Source organism: Polypterus senegalus, chromosome 5, assembly GCF_016835505.1.
Source record: "Polypterus senegalus isolate Bchr_013 chromosome 5, ASM1683550v1, whole genome shotgun sequence".
NCBI lineage: Eukaryota > Metazoa > Chordata > Cladistia > Polypteriformes > Polypteridae > Polypterus > Polypterus senegalus.
In genome coordinates this window covers 51,936,259-51,952,676 of record NC_053158.1, presented here as the reverse complement: position 1 = coordinate 51,952,676, position 16,418 = coordinate 51,936,259, and the positions used below count along the sequence as shown (strand labels likewise).

Below are 16,418 nucleotides of genomic sequence, written 5' to 3'. Positions count from 1 at the left end.
ATTTAACAATAAATGGAAATATGGTGGATCTGCAAAATCTCAACTTGCATCTTGGACTGGTACGCAAAACTTAAAATTAGGAATCTTATTTTAATTACTTTCAGTTCATCCCAAAGGAGATGGATGAATCCATGGAAATGCCAGCAGCACCAGCTTATACTGTATAAGCCAAGGTAACACCACCAAAACAAATATTTGAAATTAAAAAATGAATATGGTTGGCTCAGAGCTCAGAACTGAGTGTCACATTCAAACATACTACCAAGAAAGTTTTTAAGTGTGGATGGACTATTTCTTGAAAATATCTACAACATGGAAGGAACAGTGGTACAGTTGATAGTGTTATGTGTGTGCTCGGCCTGCGATGGACTGTTCCGGGTTTGTTTCTAATTTATGCCCTATGCGAGGTGGGATAGGCTCCAGCACCCGTGAACCTGGTCTGGATTGAGTGGGTTAGATAATGTCATGCCATCTAAAACATGCAGTAATCTTCAACTACTGAAGACAGGAAAACAGCAAATGACAAAAGCGGACACAAGGTGTTTCTGAACTCCATTTCTTTCTTAAAAATTATTGTCATTATTTTTGTTTTTATATTTAAGGCTTTGGGAATAAATATTACTGTGATTACACACAAATACTCATGATGGTGAGAAAGGATCAGTTCGTCTTTATCCTAAAAACAAGGTAACAAGGCTTAGGTTTCATAAAGCATTCAGTCGTTCTGCTCCCAAGCTCTGGAACTCACTACCTACTAAGCTTAGAAATATCGAATCATTTTCAACCTTCAAATGTAAACTTAAAACCTAAATGTTTAAAATGGCTTTTTCTCTATGATTACAGTGGCTTTCTTTGGTTTTAATTTTTATATTTTCTGATGTTTTATGTTTTGTTTATAATGTGTTTTTTTAATTTATTTGTTTGCTGTCCTTGAGTGCTTAGAAAGGCACCTTGTATAAATAAAATGTATTATTATTATATATTTAGTGATTTTTTGGTTCACAGTGACATGGAATATTATTTTTTTTGTAACACAAATATTCCAAAATAACTAACAGAGAGAAATGAAAAGCCTGGCCTCTTCAGCTTTGTCTGCTTTCAATGCTGCTGTAGCCTGGTAAGAACGAACATTAAATGTTTTAAATGGTTGACAAAAACAATGCACTTGGATCCCATTCTTTTTTTTTTTTTGTCACAAATAAATTCTGTTTCAAAAACAAAAATGATACAAAAAAAGCCAATCACAACTAATGAGCTATTAAATCAATTTTGGAGTGAAATGTTTCAATAAATTAGTATATGTTTATAAATAAATGTTTTACAGCTTCTTCTGCTTCATGCTTTTAGGAGAGCACCATAAGTACAAATATAGGCAAGTGCTCCTGCGACAAAGTCCCAATATAGCAGCTGTATATACAACATGCACAAAATGATGGAAAAAATATTTGACTGTATCAACATGAAGTGTGAAATGATGAATCTGAAATGCTCAGTCACACAATTATTAGAACAAACGAGCATGCATCAGAAAGCGTAGCTGAAGGCATCACAAAATATTAGTTGGAATGAACTGGCTCATGCAGTTATAGGAAAAAAAACACCAAAAAGAACAAAAATATGGATACCTTTGTGGATCATAGCTTCCTCCATCTTTACTGCCTGATTAGGAAAATAAAAGCAATGTTTTCCAGTTAAATTTTTTAGAACATTATGAATGTAAAAAAAGTTAACTAAATAAACCCTTTTATATTGTGGTTCTTCTATGCTCAGCTTTTGGAACCTAAAAATAATTTTTTGTTAAATACACTTAGAAGTGGGAGGCAGCTTGAACAGAAAAAAAATACAAACACAGTGAGTGAGTTACTTGTGTTAATGATACTTTAACAGCAAAAGTAGAAAAGAAAGCAGCAGAAAGAAACTGTCAAGAGTTACAGATAATTTACTTGACAGATTCAGGAGAAACACAGCAAAATAATCAAATGAAAACAACCCAAACTATGTACATTGTCATGCTGACACAAAAAAAGTCCAGCAGGAGAAAATTTGACATTCCAGCACTTATCCAGCACTTAAATCTGCAGTAGTCTTGCCACGGAGTTATTAATAAACTTCTATAAACAACACAACCATTTTATGATTTGCAGTTACATACTGCATTGTGTTTGGCCACTACTGGCCTTCAAAATGATCAACTTTGTGTATTAAAGTGTCAAAAATTAAGCACAGCACTGTTGGCCTGTTTCAACTCCAACATGTCCACATCAGCTAGTAGCGTGACTATGCTCCAACAAGTCAATTCCAAATTAGGTCACATTACAGGGAGAGAGAGAGACAGAGGTTGGGAGCATGTGCTATAGTGCATTGCCTCTAGGGTGGTTTAAAGAAAAAAAAGAAGAAAAAAAAACTAATTCAAGTTCTCCACAAGACTGGTTTTATTCTTTATCATATTTATAACAATCACACAATTTTAATGAAAATAAACACTTACAGGTTGATCCATTTGCCAGTTTTTATGTTATCTGCACTAAACAGCAGACAACTGTCCCATACTGTTGGTCTACAACATTAGCCCTGTCTTTGATGAAGTTAGAAAATTGTTGCAATGGATTATTACTAGTCAAAGACTAAATTGTTTCTGCTCCTCATCTTTCTTTAGTTATTGTACTTTTCAATGAAATGTATTGCTTTTCAGCTGCATTGTTCACTATCGTTGCACATGCTTGCTAGTTCAGAAAATTTGTTGAAGACTGGATCACATTAGCTGTTCAACACAAGCCTTGGCCTGACGTTACCCTGTATCTCTGTCCATTTCCAGAATTGCTAAAGATTTTTCCTGGCCGTTCCCAGGGACCGTAACAGCAATATGGTCAATACTGGCCTTCAATCCAACAATATCACAGTGTTTTCCTTCCCAGTGTAAGCAGTAGTGGACACCCCAGAGTTCAGTTCTTTTTATCTCCTGCAGCTGCTTCTAGTCCTACATTTTTTATTGTCTAACTGAGCCCTGATATAATGTAATTTCTAAAAATGTCAAGGCCATGGGCTTTTGCAACAGCGCCAGACACCAATACAGCACCATAGTCTGGAAGGTCAGATCAATCCAAAGCACCTACAACTTCAGGGAACTGGAAGATGTTCTTGTATCTCTTTTTTGATAATGAAGCAAATGCAGCACTAGAAGCTCTTGATGAGGAGGGATTAGAATGTTCTCTGCTTCATTTGGTTTTTATTGTTCACTAATCATTGAGCCAGTTAAGAACTCTTAGCAAGAGTACATATGTAGCAATAATATAAATAAAACACTCAGAATGGAGTGACCTCTAAATGTTTAACAATCAGGCTGAAATTTCGCAGGTAAGTAAGTTATTCCTAATGGACTAAAATATGCCTTTTTGAGGAATGATTCTATAAACATCAGCTCTTTGCCTCCATTTAATTACATCATTGCCAAAAACTATGTTGACACTGTTTGGACATGTCTATAAATTCGCAAGTTCTTGCTATATTCTTGTGCCTTTTCCTTGATTATGAAAGACAAGGGACACCAGGTATTTACTAGAACAATATCAAATCTTTTCCAGTCCTTCAGTGTTTATACTCTACAGTTTAGTGGATCCACAGCTTCTTGTTTCTGCTGACTGGAGGGAAACTCCTTTGTAATGTTTATTGCTGTACCTATCCATGGTATTATGGCAAATTGTGTGTTCTGATATGTCCCTTTAAGCAGGACATTTTTAATCTCTCGTTAGCCAACTGACTGTTGCCTGTCTTCTAACTCTGCCCTAGACCTACCAGCAACAGCAATCAGCATTTTGTTTCCGTAAGATTTTTCAGATGTTAATCTATTTATGATAGAAGTGTAACAGTATCAGACATGATGACATGCTTTCTTGTCCGGCTGCCTCTAATGTGCTGTACACTGAACCACATAAATATTTATCCTCTGCCGTTTTTCCTCTGTCTTGCGCATATACAATCTGTAGATAGTATACCTGCTCAGGATGCCTATTTTAAATACCACTTTCAACAACTCTGAAGCTCTGACTGTATAATGACAGTTGTAACTCAGTGTAAACAAACATTCACTGTATTTTTAATTTACTATTAATGTTTATCCATCCATCCATCCTCTTCCGCTTATTAATGTTTATATTTTATTATATTTAAGCCAGTACAACAGGGCAATAATAATTACCACCAATGCTTTTAGAAATGATGGGACAAGTCTATCTGAAAATTACACTGATGACAAGTCTGTTGGTCTTTCTAATTAATGTAATGCAGTAAAAGTCAAAAGCAAAAATAGCAGAGAAAACTATCCATCCATCCATTATCCAACCCATTATCCATTATCCAAATACAGGGTCACAGGGGTCTGCTGGAGCCAATCCCAGCCAACACAGGGCGCAAGGCAGAAAAAAAAAACCCCAGGCAGGGCGCCAACCCACTGCAGAGAGAAAATTAACAAAAAGCAAATTTTGTCAACAGCCTGGCATTTTGATGATTTGCTGTCAGAAGTGGAAAAATATTCAAATCAGTTGCACAATTAATTGAATCAATGTAAATGTCAAAAAAAGTTTGTGTGTCAAAATTACAGAACACAAAAGATAGCTTTACATTGAGCATGATTTATCTCTCAGGGTTTTGTCTTGCGTTTTCAATGGTTTACAATGGTCTATTTATACAGTATACCATTATTTTTTGTTTTGTATTTAGATAAATAATGTATACAATATCAAATGCATAATTTGCCAATTAGTATACTATTATCCATCCATCCATCCATCCATTCATTTTCTAAACCGCTGAATTAGAATCACGGGTCACGGGGGTCCGCTGGAGCCAATCCCAGCCAACATAGGGCACAAGGCAGGAACCAATCCTGGGCAGGGTGCCAACCCACCGCAGGACACACACAAACACACCCACACACCAAGCACACACTAGGGCCAATTTGGCACCGGCAGTCCACCTAACCTCCATGTCTTTGGATTGTGGGAGGAAACCGGAGCGCCCGGAGGAAACCCACGCAGATACGGGAGAACATGCAAACTCCACGCAGGGAGGACCCGAGCGAACCCGGGTCTCCTAACTGCGAAGCAGCAGCGCTACCACTGCGCCACCGTGCTGTCCTAGTATACTATTATACTAATTATATTATATTATTATACTAGTATATTTCACAATAAAAGGACATCACAGTGGGCAGCTTGGTCAGCAATACTGCATCATTGATCTTGCATCCTGGGTTCGAATCCTGCAATCTGCATGGAGTTTGCATGTTCTTTCAAAGTCTATGTGGGTTTTCCTCTGGGTATTGCAATTTGCTTTCCATATCCCCAAAAATATGCAGGGTGGATTAACTGATGATTCCAAATTGGGCCAATAGAAGTGTGAATGTGTGCATGAGAGAGCATTTTGACACCAGACCCATCCAGGGCTGGTTGTGGTATTGTGCCCAGTGCTTTGGCTTAAGCCTGAATTGGATTAAGCATGTTTAGAATATTAGTAAATTTAGTATATATTTAGTATAATTTATTATACAATAAAAATAAAATACAGATATTCTAAAACTAACTGCTTTTAAGGAATCAAAAGGGAGACAATTTGTATGGGAAGACTACATGGAGAAATTTTTACTCTAATTTGGAAATAATAAATTTCTCAGTGCGCTGTTGTCACACATCCTTTAGAATAGGTTTTGAATTGTTCAATTGTCTGTCACTGCTTTTGTAAAATCCTATTTTTGGGGCAGTTTCCATCATATTGAATTAATGGAAAGACTTAATAACATCTATATAAGAATTCATTTCATTTTAATTAATAACTTTCAAAATTAAAAACAGGAATACGTTTTTAGTTTTCAACATTTATTTCTAATTTTGCTAGATGTCAAAGCATCTAAAAAACTTTGTTTCATTCAATTTCATCATAAACTTCACAAGAAATTGACAGGGTGAGGACATCCTCAAATTGTATGCAACATATCCATACATTTGCTGTTTTACCCAAAGCATAATTCATAACCTCTTTTGCCCCCTATTGTTCATACTAGTTATTTCTCCTCCATAAACTCTCATTTTTCAAGAAATGGTTTGTGAAGGTTTTGCCATTTAAGGTAGAATTCTTATTTATGCTGGCATCTCATTCAAGATTAGTTGCTGCTTTGGCATAGATGTTAGATTTGGGATTAAGCAAGTTTGAATAATTTTCCCATCATTGTGTCAGGATTAAACAAATATGCACTTACTGCTTCTGATCAAAAAGAGAATCTATAAAGAAAAAAAAACTTTGGGTGCTCAGTAGATTTATGTACAAAGAAAATAATTTGAAAATCTTAAAGCAATGCTGTGGACTTGAAAATCTTATTCGCAGTTGCATATTTGTTCACAGCTAAAGCACTTGCAAATATGGTGCTGGTCAAATGCTGGACAGGCAGTTCCCCTTTACTACTGAACAAAATCAGATACCAATTTAAAAGAGATGATACCTAAAAAATAATTTCTTGTTAAAAACCTGAAAACAAGAACTATGAAAATCATTTACCACCATTCAGACTTAAAGTGAAATCAAGAATGGTCTCTTTGTTTGTTTGATTGCAGAGTGGTTAAAAGGAAATGATTATAGTATACCTGTTTCAGGTCCCTGTGGCCTTGGGTTACATTGTTTATGACCTTGGCAGCTTCTTAACTCCATGAGCTGTACATGGAGCTGGCTCAGTACTCCTCTCTCAACAGTGTGAACTGTATTTATCAGCTGGGAGAATGAGACAAAATAAGCAGTGATCGAATCAGCAGAACACATTGCATTATTGTTTGTTATTAGTAAATTATTATTTCCACCCAATTAAAATAATAACAGCATTTACCCTTTGCTTTGCCAATAAGAAGGTACCAAACTTTGCCTTTCAAATTATTTGAAAGGACTTGCAGACATCACAATGCACACTTCCTGCACCCTACCAAGCATTCCTGTGACAGTGCATTTTGGAATAAGAGCTCTTACCTGATAGGGATCAGTATTCATGTCAAAGTACTCCAAAAAGCCAGTAGCGAATTCGCAGAAGAGAAGATTGTGGGTTTCATTTATCGTTCGTAAACACCAATAGGTGTTGTTGTTGGAACTGGTACAAGCACAGAATGATCCCACTGTAATTAAAGTTTGAAAAGAGCAAGTTCATTCTTTGCCTTTGACAGTTATTGAGAGAAGCCCACAGACAGATTTAGGTCTGTTCTCGTAGTCTTTCACAGCATATAATCATAAGATAAAATATTTAAAACATGCATGCATCTCCTGACATACTTTGGTTTCATTGCCTATTTTTTTTAGTTATTTCTTATAAAGTATACAATTTCCACAATTTTCTTTAATTGCAAATTTAATGAACAGCAGTGGTGTATTTGTGCACACACTTTAAACCTTTACTCCTGTTTAGAGTGCTATTAAAAAAAACAAACTCAACTGAATTGAACTTAATAATTAAATAAAGTTTTACTCCAAATAATAATTATCACTTACAGACCCTTTTAAACCAAATCAGAGCTAATTATTATTTAAATGAGCATCATCCAGGATATAAGACAAAAGACAAAACCCTCTCAGCCACCAGCATTCCTCAAAAACCATCCCCAAATAATGTAAAGTTGTCAGTTAATCTTGTCTGCTTTACTAAAATTACATGATAGTCTGCCATTCTGTAACAAATAGCCAAAACATGCAGGCTCCTGTCATGTCTGAGCTATCAAAGAGTGTTATTTTCAGTAGTCATCCTTGGAAGGAGGACTAAGAATGATTTGCACATTGTCACTGTAATTCATTCAACCACCATGGTTAGCTTCAATTATGTTTACATATTCTAAGACACAATCACACCAATACTAGAGTTTAATGGTGTATTCTCTTTTACTTTCTTTCATTCTTTTTTGCGTAAGCCACACATTTTACCTTCACTTAATACTTATCCATTCCTAAAGTCAAATTAAAAAAAAAAAAAACAACCCTCATTGTCACTGTAACTAGATGATGCATGGAATATAGGGTATAAGTTATGAGTGAAAGAGCTAAATCTTCTTAGGTAAAGTAAAGTGTTAAGAGGAGACAAAATATTAGTGTTCAATGCTATGAAGGAAATGAGGACGATGTTAATTTAAATTTGATGTGATCTCGCTCATTACAAGTTATTAAACTGGAATTTGCAAAGCTTCTAAATTCAAGTAAATGTGGAGTTACTTCACGATGATTGCCTAATCTTAATTTTTTTGGTGTTTTCAAATCTTATTATTTGACAGGTACGCTATATCATATCATATATATATATGTATGTGTATGTATATATATATATATACACATACACATATATATATACATATATACACACATATATATATACATATACATATATATATATATATATATATATATATATATATATATATATATATATATATATATATATATATATACACATACATATATATATATATATATATATATATATATATATGTGTGTGTGTGTATGTATGTATGTATATATATACATATATACATACATATATATATGTATATATGATATGATGATATGATATAGAGTACCTGTCAAATAATACAAAGAGTACACAACACGTGCTTTGCCCTAATTGAGACTTATCAAGTGTACAAACTTTTGCTTCCCCAAGCGGGGACTGAACCTCGGACATCAACTCATCAGGTGTTCTCACAACTGAGAGGGTGTGGTGGATGTTTACCAAATGGCTGACCAAGCACAAGCTTTACCTGGTAGTGACCACCCAAATAATCAAATTGCGATCCAGGCCTATGGATATAATACGCTGATGTACACCCTTGTCAAGTAAACAAACCAGTCGCTGTGGCACAACGCTAGGTTCGATCCCTGCAAGGGGAAGCAAAGGTGTGTTCAGTTGATTTGCCCCAATTAGGGTGAAACACGTGTCATGTACTCTTTGTATTATTTGAAAGGTGCTCTATACTGTAACATGCCTATGATCTCCTTCTCTATTTTTGTCCTCCTGGCCATCGGACCTTACTTTATTATATGTTACTTAGTATTGCCAAATCTTATTTTTATATTTTTATTTTTTCATCTTCTAAAGCACTTTGAGCTACATAATTTGTATGAAAATGTGCTATATAAATAAATGTTCTTGCCACTGAGAGAGCCAACCCCAACCACAAACACAGGCATTACCAGGTAGGTGAGTACCCAAATAATCAGACTGTGATTCAGACCTATGGATATACAGTGTACGTATATTATATGTATACACACACAAACCAGAATTTCTGCATTTAGAACCTACACTTATTAAATACAGTGCACAATAAAATGTAATTACTCACAATTCCAGAAGGGGGCAGTCTGCCAATGATTGTTGTCATGTGTGAAGCAAGTCAGGCCAGGTAGACTGCAGTCATCCCCCTTTTTCTGCCTCTTTTTTTGTTTTTTCTCTTTCTTCTTTCGGCGGCTCTCATTGAAGATTTGCAGTTTATTGCTTCCACCTTGTGATGCTTCCCTAAAAAATAACATTTGTCCCCTTTTTTTAAAATGGCAGTAGGCCTACTGAATTTTCACAGTTCATGAATGATTAGATTGCATTAAATTACTGGAGCAGACAAATTATTTTGGCCAGAGAAAAATAAATCTAAATCTAAACTAAACATCAACCAGAATTCCCTGATGTCTGTAAGTTGAGTAATTAAATTTTTTATTTATTTTTATTACTATTTTTGAAACACATGCAGATAAATATATTTCTGATGCATGGGATTATAAAGTTTACTCTGACCTGCTCAATAACAAGGGAGGTATTATGTGTTTTACAGCTATTCAAACTGCTCTTAAGATGGTAAAAGAAGCATTATAATGAAAAAAATATAAAAATCACTATATGATAAAGCAGAAAATGCAACTACATCGGCTGTCCCAAGATCAGTACTGTAGTGACCAAAACACAGAAATATTAGAGAATGCACACCATTTACCTGCTTTTGTTTTCTTCTAGGTAAGAAACTATTTCATCATGAGGTCACAATTTAGAAACATTACAAAAATATACTTAAAGCTAAATACCCAACAAATATGACACTCTCCTGTGATCAAACCTCACACAACCCCATCAATTATTATTCTACCAAGAGAACTAAGTTTTTCCCTCTTATTACACAAAAAGGAATTCTGCAGGTCATCCTTTATTTGTCACTGGACAGAAACCTGTCTAGGACATCAGAAGGCATCCAACTAAAATTTGGCTAAGCTGTTCCTCAAGTGATGCCTGAATTTAATCAAACCAGGTACAGTAGTTACAACTAAGTCACATAGTGAAGTCTTCAGTAACATGAAGTACAGTGGAAACGTATAAAATTTTCAATTCAATTTTGAATATTTAAATATTCTGATATATCCAAAATCCAGATTTCAGTGTGACTACCCTAATCTACAAAGTGCACACACATTAGTATAAAATAATACTTACTTAAAAGGGTGAAGTTGGCGGTTTCTGTTTTTCAGCTTTTCTTTGTTTCTTAGCCCCTTTTCTTTCTTATAATAGCTTTTTAAAATAAATAAATACGTAAAAAGTGATGCTTTGAAACTGGCAACTATTAAAATTAAGAAAGACAAGACATGCAACTGTCCACAGTAGAAGAGATTCCATTATTTAAACAACATAAGCTAAAGTTAAAAAGCAAAAAAAAAACAAAAGCAAATTTTGTTTTATTTGTTCTTGTGCAAATATTGGCCTCAAAATGACCACTTACTTGACAATCCTATCAAAATGTCTTATAGTGCTGGGTTTTCAGGATGAGGTTGACAGGGGTTCAGATATAATCTCATATTAAATTAGCAAAATCCCTGCCAGCAATTGTGTGGAGTCCAAAACCAGCAGAAACATGAGGCGGCTGAGTTTCTGTGACATCTGATCACTTAAGCCAACCTGCATTCCTCGTCAAGTTATAAGCCTGTGAGGCATCTCCACTTGGGAGGTGGTGTGAACTGCCGCTTCACAAATGAACAGACAAAAGTCCTCGATCCATGTCTGTTTTTAAGTGCAAAAAGTCAACCAATGCCCTAGGGCTGCACTCTAAGACCGCCCTGCTCACCAACTGGTCATTTTGTAAGTGCCAGTTTAATTACTAGCATCAACACTTTCACTCCAGCCCTCTAACCCAACATATCATTTGCTTTTTCTCAGCCCATGCAACCTCTAAAAAAAGGGGTTTCATTTTTGCAATTTGTTTTATGAAGCCAAATAACTCTGTCCCTACAGGGAAATAAATTAAATGTCTAAGCAGGAAGGATATAATTTTAACATGTTACATAAATAAATAGACACTGGGATTTACAGTGGCCACACTGCATTTTCAATTTATTTTGCCTTTAAATGCATGTTCAATAACAAATTAAGATAATGTAATGGAATGTAAACTCAAGTGTGGTTTTAAAGGAAGTTAAAACATTTTACCATGCAGCTTTATGTACAGTATCAACCACCTGTAAACCTGACTACAATACATCCTACACAGAGCTATAAATAAATGGGTTGCAATGTCAGTGAAATGCTACTAAAAGGGTTATATCAATAAAATAAAAAAAAGGGGTAAAAAGGCTTTGGTGCTATTAAACCAAAAAATGCACTGTCTTGAACAGTATAACATCCATTTTGTTACCCCAACAATTATTAATTTGTTTAGTGATTACCAGTGTTGGGTAAGTTACTTTTAAATTGTAATATATGACTAACATTACATATTACTAAAGTATTAAAGTAATAAAAACTATTCAAAAATAATGCTTTTTATCAAGTGATATATTATATTATGTATTCTATTACTTTCATTACTTCACAAATGACTATGTATGAAACGTTAAAAAAATTCAGCAAGTAAATACATAAAAATAATACAGTACATTTGTGGATACATCTGGAATTGAATGGGCAGTCACAAACAAACACAAATTAGCAATTATATCTATCTATTTTCAATATAGTCACAACAAGGCAATAAATAAATAAAAGGCATATAAATTTTTCGTTATTGGTCTTAAATTAAATGACCTGTGTTGAACTCTGACATAAAAAGGGGTCTATTTTTGAATATTAAATGTACCTAATTTAAAATTGACATTTATTAAATTATGCAATTGTGAAACTTTCAAAGAAATGTGACAGGTGTCTTACTTTTTGCAATCAAATTAAGTTTTACCCAGTCAACAGTAAAAATTTAAAATGTAGTGTAAAAATGAAGCAAAAATATAACATCAAGGTCCCCAAAATATTAGGGATCTACTGTATGTCATGTGATTGTCTAACTCTCTTAATCCAGATCAAGGTCTCAAGGTAGCTGTAGCCTAACTAGGTAGCACAGGGTGCAAAGCAGGAACAAACCCTGGATAAGGTGCCAGACCACTGCAGGGCAAACACACACACCCACACACCAAGGGCAATTTAGCATCATCAATTCACATAACATGCATGTCTTTGGACAGTAGTTGGAAACTGAAGCATATGGAGAAAACACGCAGATATGGGGAAAACACGCAAACTTCATGCAGGGATGACCTAGGATGCTAGCACGGATCTCCTTACCGCGAATCAGCAGCGGTACCATGCTGTCCTGGGACATACAGTATGTGTTCATATTTCTTTTCTGAATCATGTCAATTCTTTATTATTTCTCATATAAAAAACAATCTTTCAAAACAAAAATATTAAAGGCGAGTCTCTTTGGTGTGAGCTGAGCCCAAGACTTCCATAACTGAACAGTCTTTCGACAGAAACGCTACATGAGAAGATTCTGTCGTAAGAAGATGTGCATAATTCTTAGAAATCAACAGAGGCATTCCACACTGGTTACAGTTTTCAGATAATCCAGGATTATGAAATATGTACCTAGTTGATTTCAGTATGCATCGTACCTTTTTTTTCTCTGTAGTTCAGAATCGATCCAATGGATAGTAATCCTCCAAAAAACTTTTATTGTGTGTAGACCAAATGTCTGCAGTAGTCCAAACTGCACCTCCTCAAAATTCATTTTCAGTTCACAATCAGTTTTGTTGTAAGTGTTATAAAGATACTTGCCAAAAGTATTTCTGTCAGACTGACACACTTTGAAAAAGTAGTATCTAAAAGCAGGTGTGACTCCACAGTGGATACGGACTTCAAGTCCTCCATAATATATGAAGCAATAAAATTTTGTAGTAGAGAAGGTCCAATAGCAGACTTGTGGCTATGTTTTGTAACTGATGGCAGAATATAACAGTAAAAGAGTAGGGAGTGCTGGGTTCACTTGCTAATATATCAGAAAAACAAAATCAGTGCTGATTTTAAGTATCTTGCTAAAAGTATAATGTCATTACTTTCCAAGCCAATAGCCTTAGATCTCCAACTTTCCAGAATATTAAACATTACTCTAAAATTTACATGAAGTTAGCTCAAACAGAAATGAAGAAAACAAACCTGTTTCCAGGACAGTCACATTCATCAGGACGTTTTTGTTTTAGATGACCTCTGACTTCCCTTAGATTCTTTATTTTGTCCTGAAGAGCTTCGATCTGTGTTTAATGTTTTAGGGAAAAAAAAATCAATACTGATATTACAATTCAAACAATTAAAAAAAAACAAGCTATAACACACAGGAAATTGTTTTCCTACCTCTTGATCGATGTAACTCTTGTGATTTTTCCAGGCTCGGGAAGATCGGTAAATTTCTTTTTCACAATGCACTGTATCATTAGTCAGGATGTAACACCTATAAAACAACAACAAATAATAAAATTGGCCAGATTACTGATTAACAATTCATCTTCCCCATTTTATTTTTTTTCCACTAAGATTTTAATAAAGGCAAGTGATATAATTTGAAACTCAGTCTTTGCACAATACATGTTGCCATTTGTCTAACTTCTGCCACAAAGAGTTTGCAGGGTGGCTCAGAACCAGAAAGAAAGCATTGTCCTCCAGTGCTTTTGTTTCTCGCCATCCTGAAGACATGAATCAATCTTTTAGGGGGAATCACTGGAGTTCTGGCACTGAACAACAACCTCTAGAAATGATTCAGAATCATATGTGAATGAATCTGCTGAACACGTTTAAGCATTTTCATACAGAAGGAGGGTGAGTGGTATGTGACACCACCAGGTAAACAGTAGTGCAAATTTCTGTGAATGCAAGTTCAGGGGATCTATATTATACCCATTTGGCCCTTTCTTGCTAATGATTATCTACTGTTGTTTGTTATGACAAAAGCACCCATTTTGATATTTGTGGCTTCACTGCTATCATTCTGGTACTGGTAAGATTTTACAGAGGCCCTCAGTGTTACAGTTGACAGCATTTTCAATCTCAAACAAAGTTTTCGATGAATAATTAAATGAAGGAAGAGGATGGACTCATCCCAACAATGGCAGTTATAAAGTTAGCGCTCAATTATTGCATTAGTCCGTGAAAGGATCATCAGTTTTTACTACATTTTGCGAGTGTTTGCTACCTCATGAGAATGCAATTTCCACACATTATATTTACAAGATACCTCAGTTGTTTAAACTGCATCATCATATTGTTCAGAATAAAAACCATAACTGTCAAAACAGTAAACATTTGAGTTATAATGCAGAGATTCAAACTGATTGAAATAAAATAAATAGATAATAATACAACAAAACATTTATATTAGTAAGACTTGTTAAGTCATTTTTTAACTCATAACTCTTTTTTAATTTGCCATAAAAATGTTTTTATAAAGAACTGCAGAATTACCTTTTCAGGTGCACATTTATCATATTATATTAGAATCTTTGTAGACAGATGGATATTCAGATTTGTAAAGTTTAGTTTTCTTTTCTTCTGATCCATGGCTGTCTCTAATGTGCTGTACACTAAATCACATAAATCTTTATCCTTACCTGTTCTTCCTCGGTCTTGCACATACACAATCTGTAGATAATGTATCTGCTCAAGATGCCTATTTTAAATACCACTTTCAACAACTCAGTTAATAATGACAGTGGTAACTCAGTGTAACCATTCACTGTATTTTTAATTTACTATTAATGTTTATGTTTTATTATATTTAAGCAACTACAACAGGGCGATAATAATTGGCACTTTTATAAATGAGGGGACAAGTCTATATTAAAAATTACTACAAAATTACAAATGCACTAGAAGGCAGAAGCCATGGTGTATTGCCTTTAATTAACCCTCGAGTTTGGAATAGCTTTTGTTTATTTTTTTTCTAAAGCATCTTACTTGTGAGTCACTTTAATGGAGCTTGGTGGACCCACAGCATTTGTATCATCAGCTAGCATATCTTCAAAATCCTCTTCATCATCCAAGTCCAGGATGGTGTCCAGTTCATCACTCTGGCTACTCATATCCTCAAGCTCAAAAGCTGCTGCGGTTTCAAACTCTTCTTCAGGGTCAGCATCATATTCTAGCTCTTCTGTGTCCTCAACCAGAGAGCGCGAGGCTCTGGTGTGCACAAAACGAGGTTTATATCCTGCAAAATGTTAATGTTTTGCTTTAATAAAATGCATAATATAAGCATATCAGATTATGTACAAATAATTAATATCTTTTGGAAATTTCCACTTAACAGGCAAAGACAGGGGCAGGCTGTTTATTCGATCAATCCTATTATGCTCTCATTTAAACAGAGTGACACAACCTTGGTACTTGGTCATGGGTGAACTGAAAAGAAGATTGCTTAGTTGTTTGCTATCCCTTGTGAAACTGTTTAAGGACAGTGATTACAAAGAAATAAAGGAAGGCTGAATGGAAGGGAAAATCAATTTGTGAGACTAAATACTTGTGATCGCACAATGTCCAGGCCCTCTTGAAATGCTCTCTTAAACTAAGAAATGTTAGTAAAAAAAACACACTTTCACCATCAGACACCCTGTATAAGGTTAGTTCTGATGTTACGGTTTCCACTCCATGATGAACACATACTAGAATAAGCAGAGTCCTAAAATAATAAATGAATAGTTGTAGGCGAGTATATTAGTGTATGATGTGATGGACTGTGTTTGTTGACCCTGGCTCTGGCTATATTGAGGGTACACAAAATAAATGAATCAATCAATGAATGGCTGGATGATTAGCAACACATGTAGTATCCTTCAAATCTATATGCTGTATAGCCTCTTCCTACCATGAAAAGCATCCTAGTATAACAGTATTGGATCCCAGTGAACTCAAAGCATAGAAGAGTATAAGAAAATGAATAGGTTGATCAATGCTTAGATATGCCATTGAATTCAATACATGTCACACACTACAATCCAGTTAACTTCCTTTTTAAATCACAAGGATGGTGATTTAGCTCCAACTACATTCGCTTAACCTTTTTATGCTCCTACTTTGAAATAAACAAAAAAATAATTGCACTAAAATTACTAAAAA

General features: G+C 34.8%; 1 protein-coding gene across 2 annotated transcripts in view; it reads right to left on the bottom strand.

Annotated features, from left to right (window-relative positions):
• sulf1 (sulfatase 1) overlaps positions 1–16,418 on the bottom strand; it is a 133,958-nt gene that overhangs the window by 5,515 nt on the left and 112,025 nt on the right. For both annotated transcript variants that reach the window (XM_039754621.1, XM_039754620.1), the window contains 8 exons: positions 15,264–15,513; positions 13,668–13,764; positions 13,473–13,567; positions 10,491–10,565; positions 9,358–9,530; positions 7,006–7,148; positions 6,633–6,756; positions 1,626–1,659 (listed from right to left, as the gene is read on the bottom strand). In XM_039754621.1, the coding sequence (XP_039610555.1) occupies positions 1,626–1,659; positions 6,633–6,756; positions 7,006–7,148; positions 9,358–9,530; positions 10,491–10,565; positions 13,473–13,567; positions 13,668–13,764; positions 15,264–15,513 (991 nt within the window). The remainder of the gene's footprint in view (positions 1–1,625; positions 1,660–6,632; positions 6,757–7,005; positions 7,149–9,357; positions 9,531–10,490; positions 10,566–13,472; positions 13,568–13,667; positions 13,765–15,263; positions 15,514–16,418) is intronic.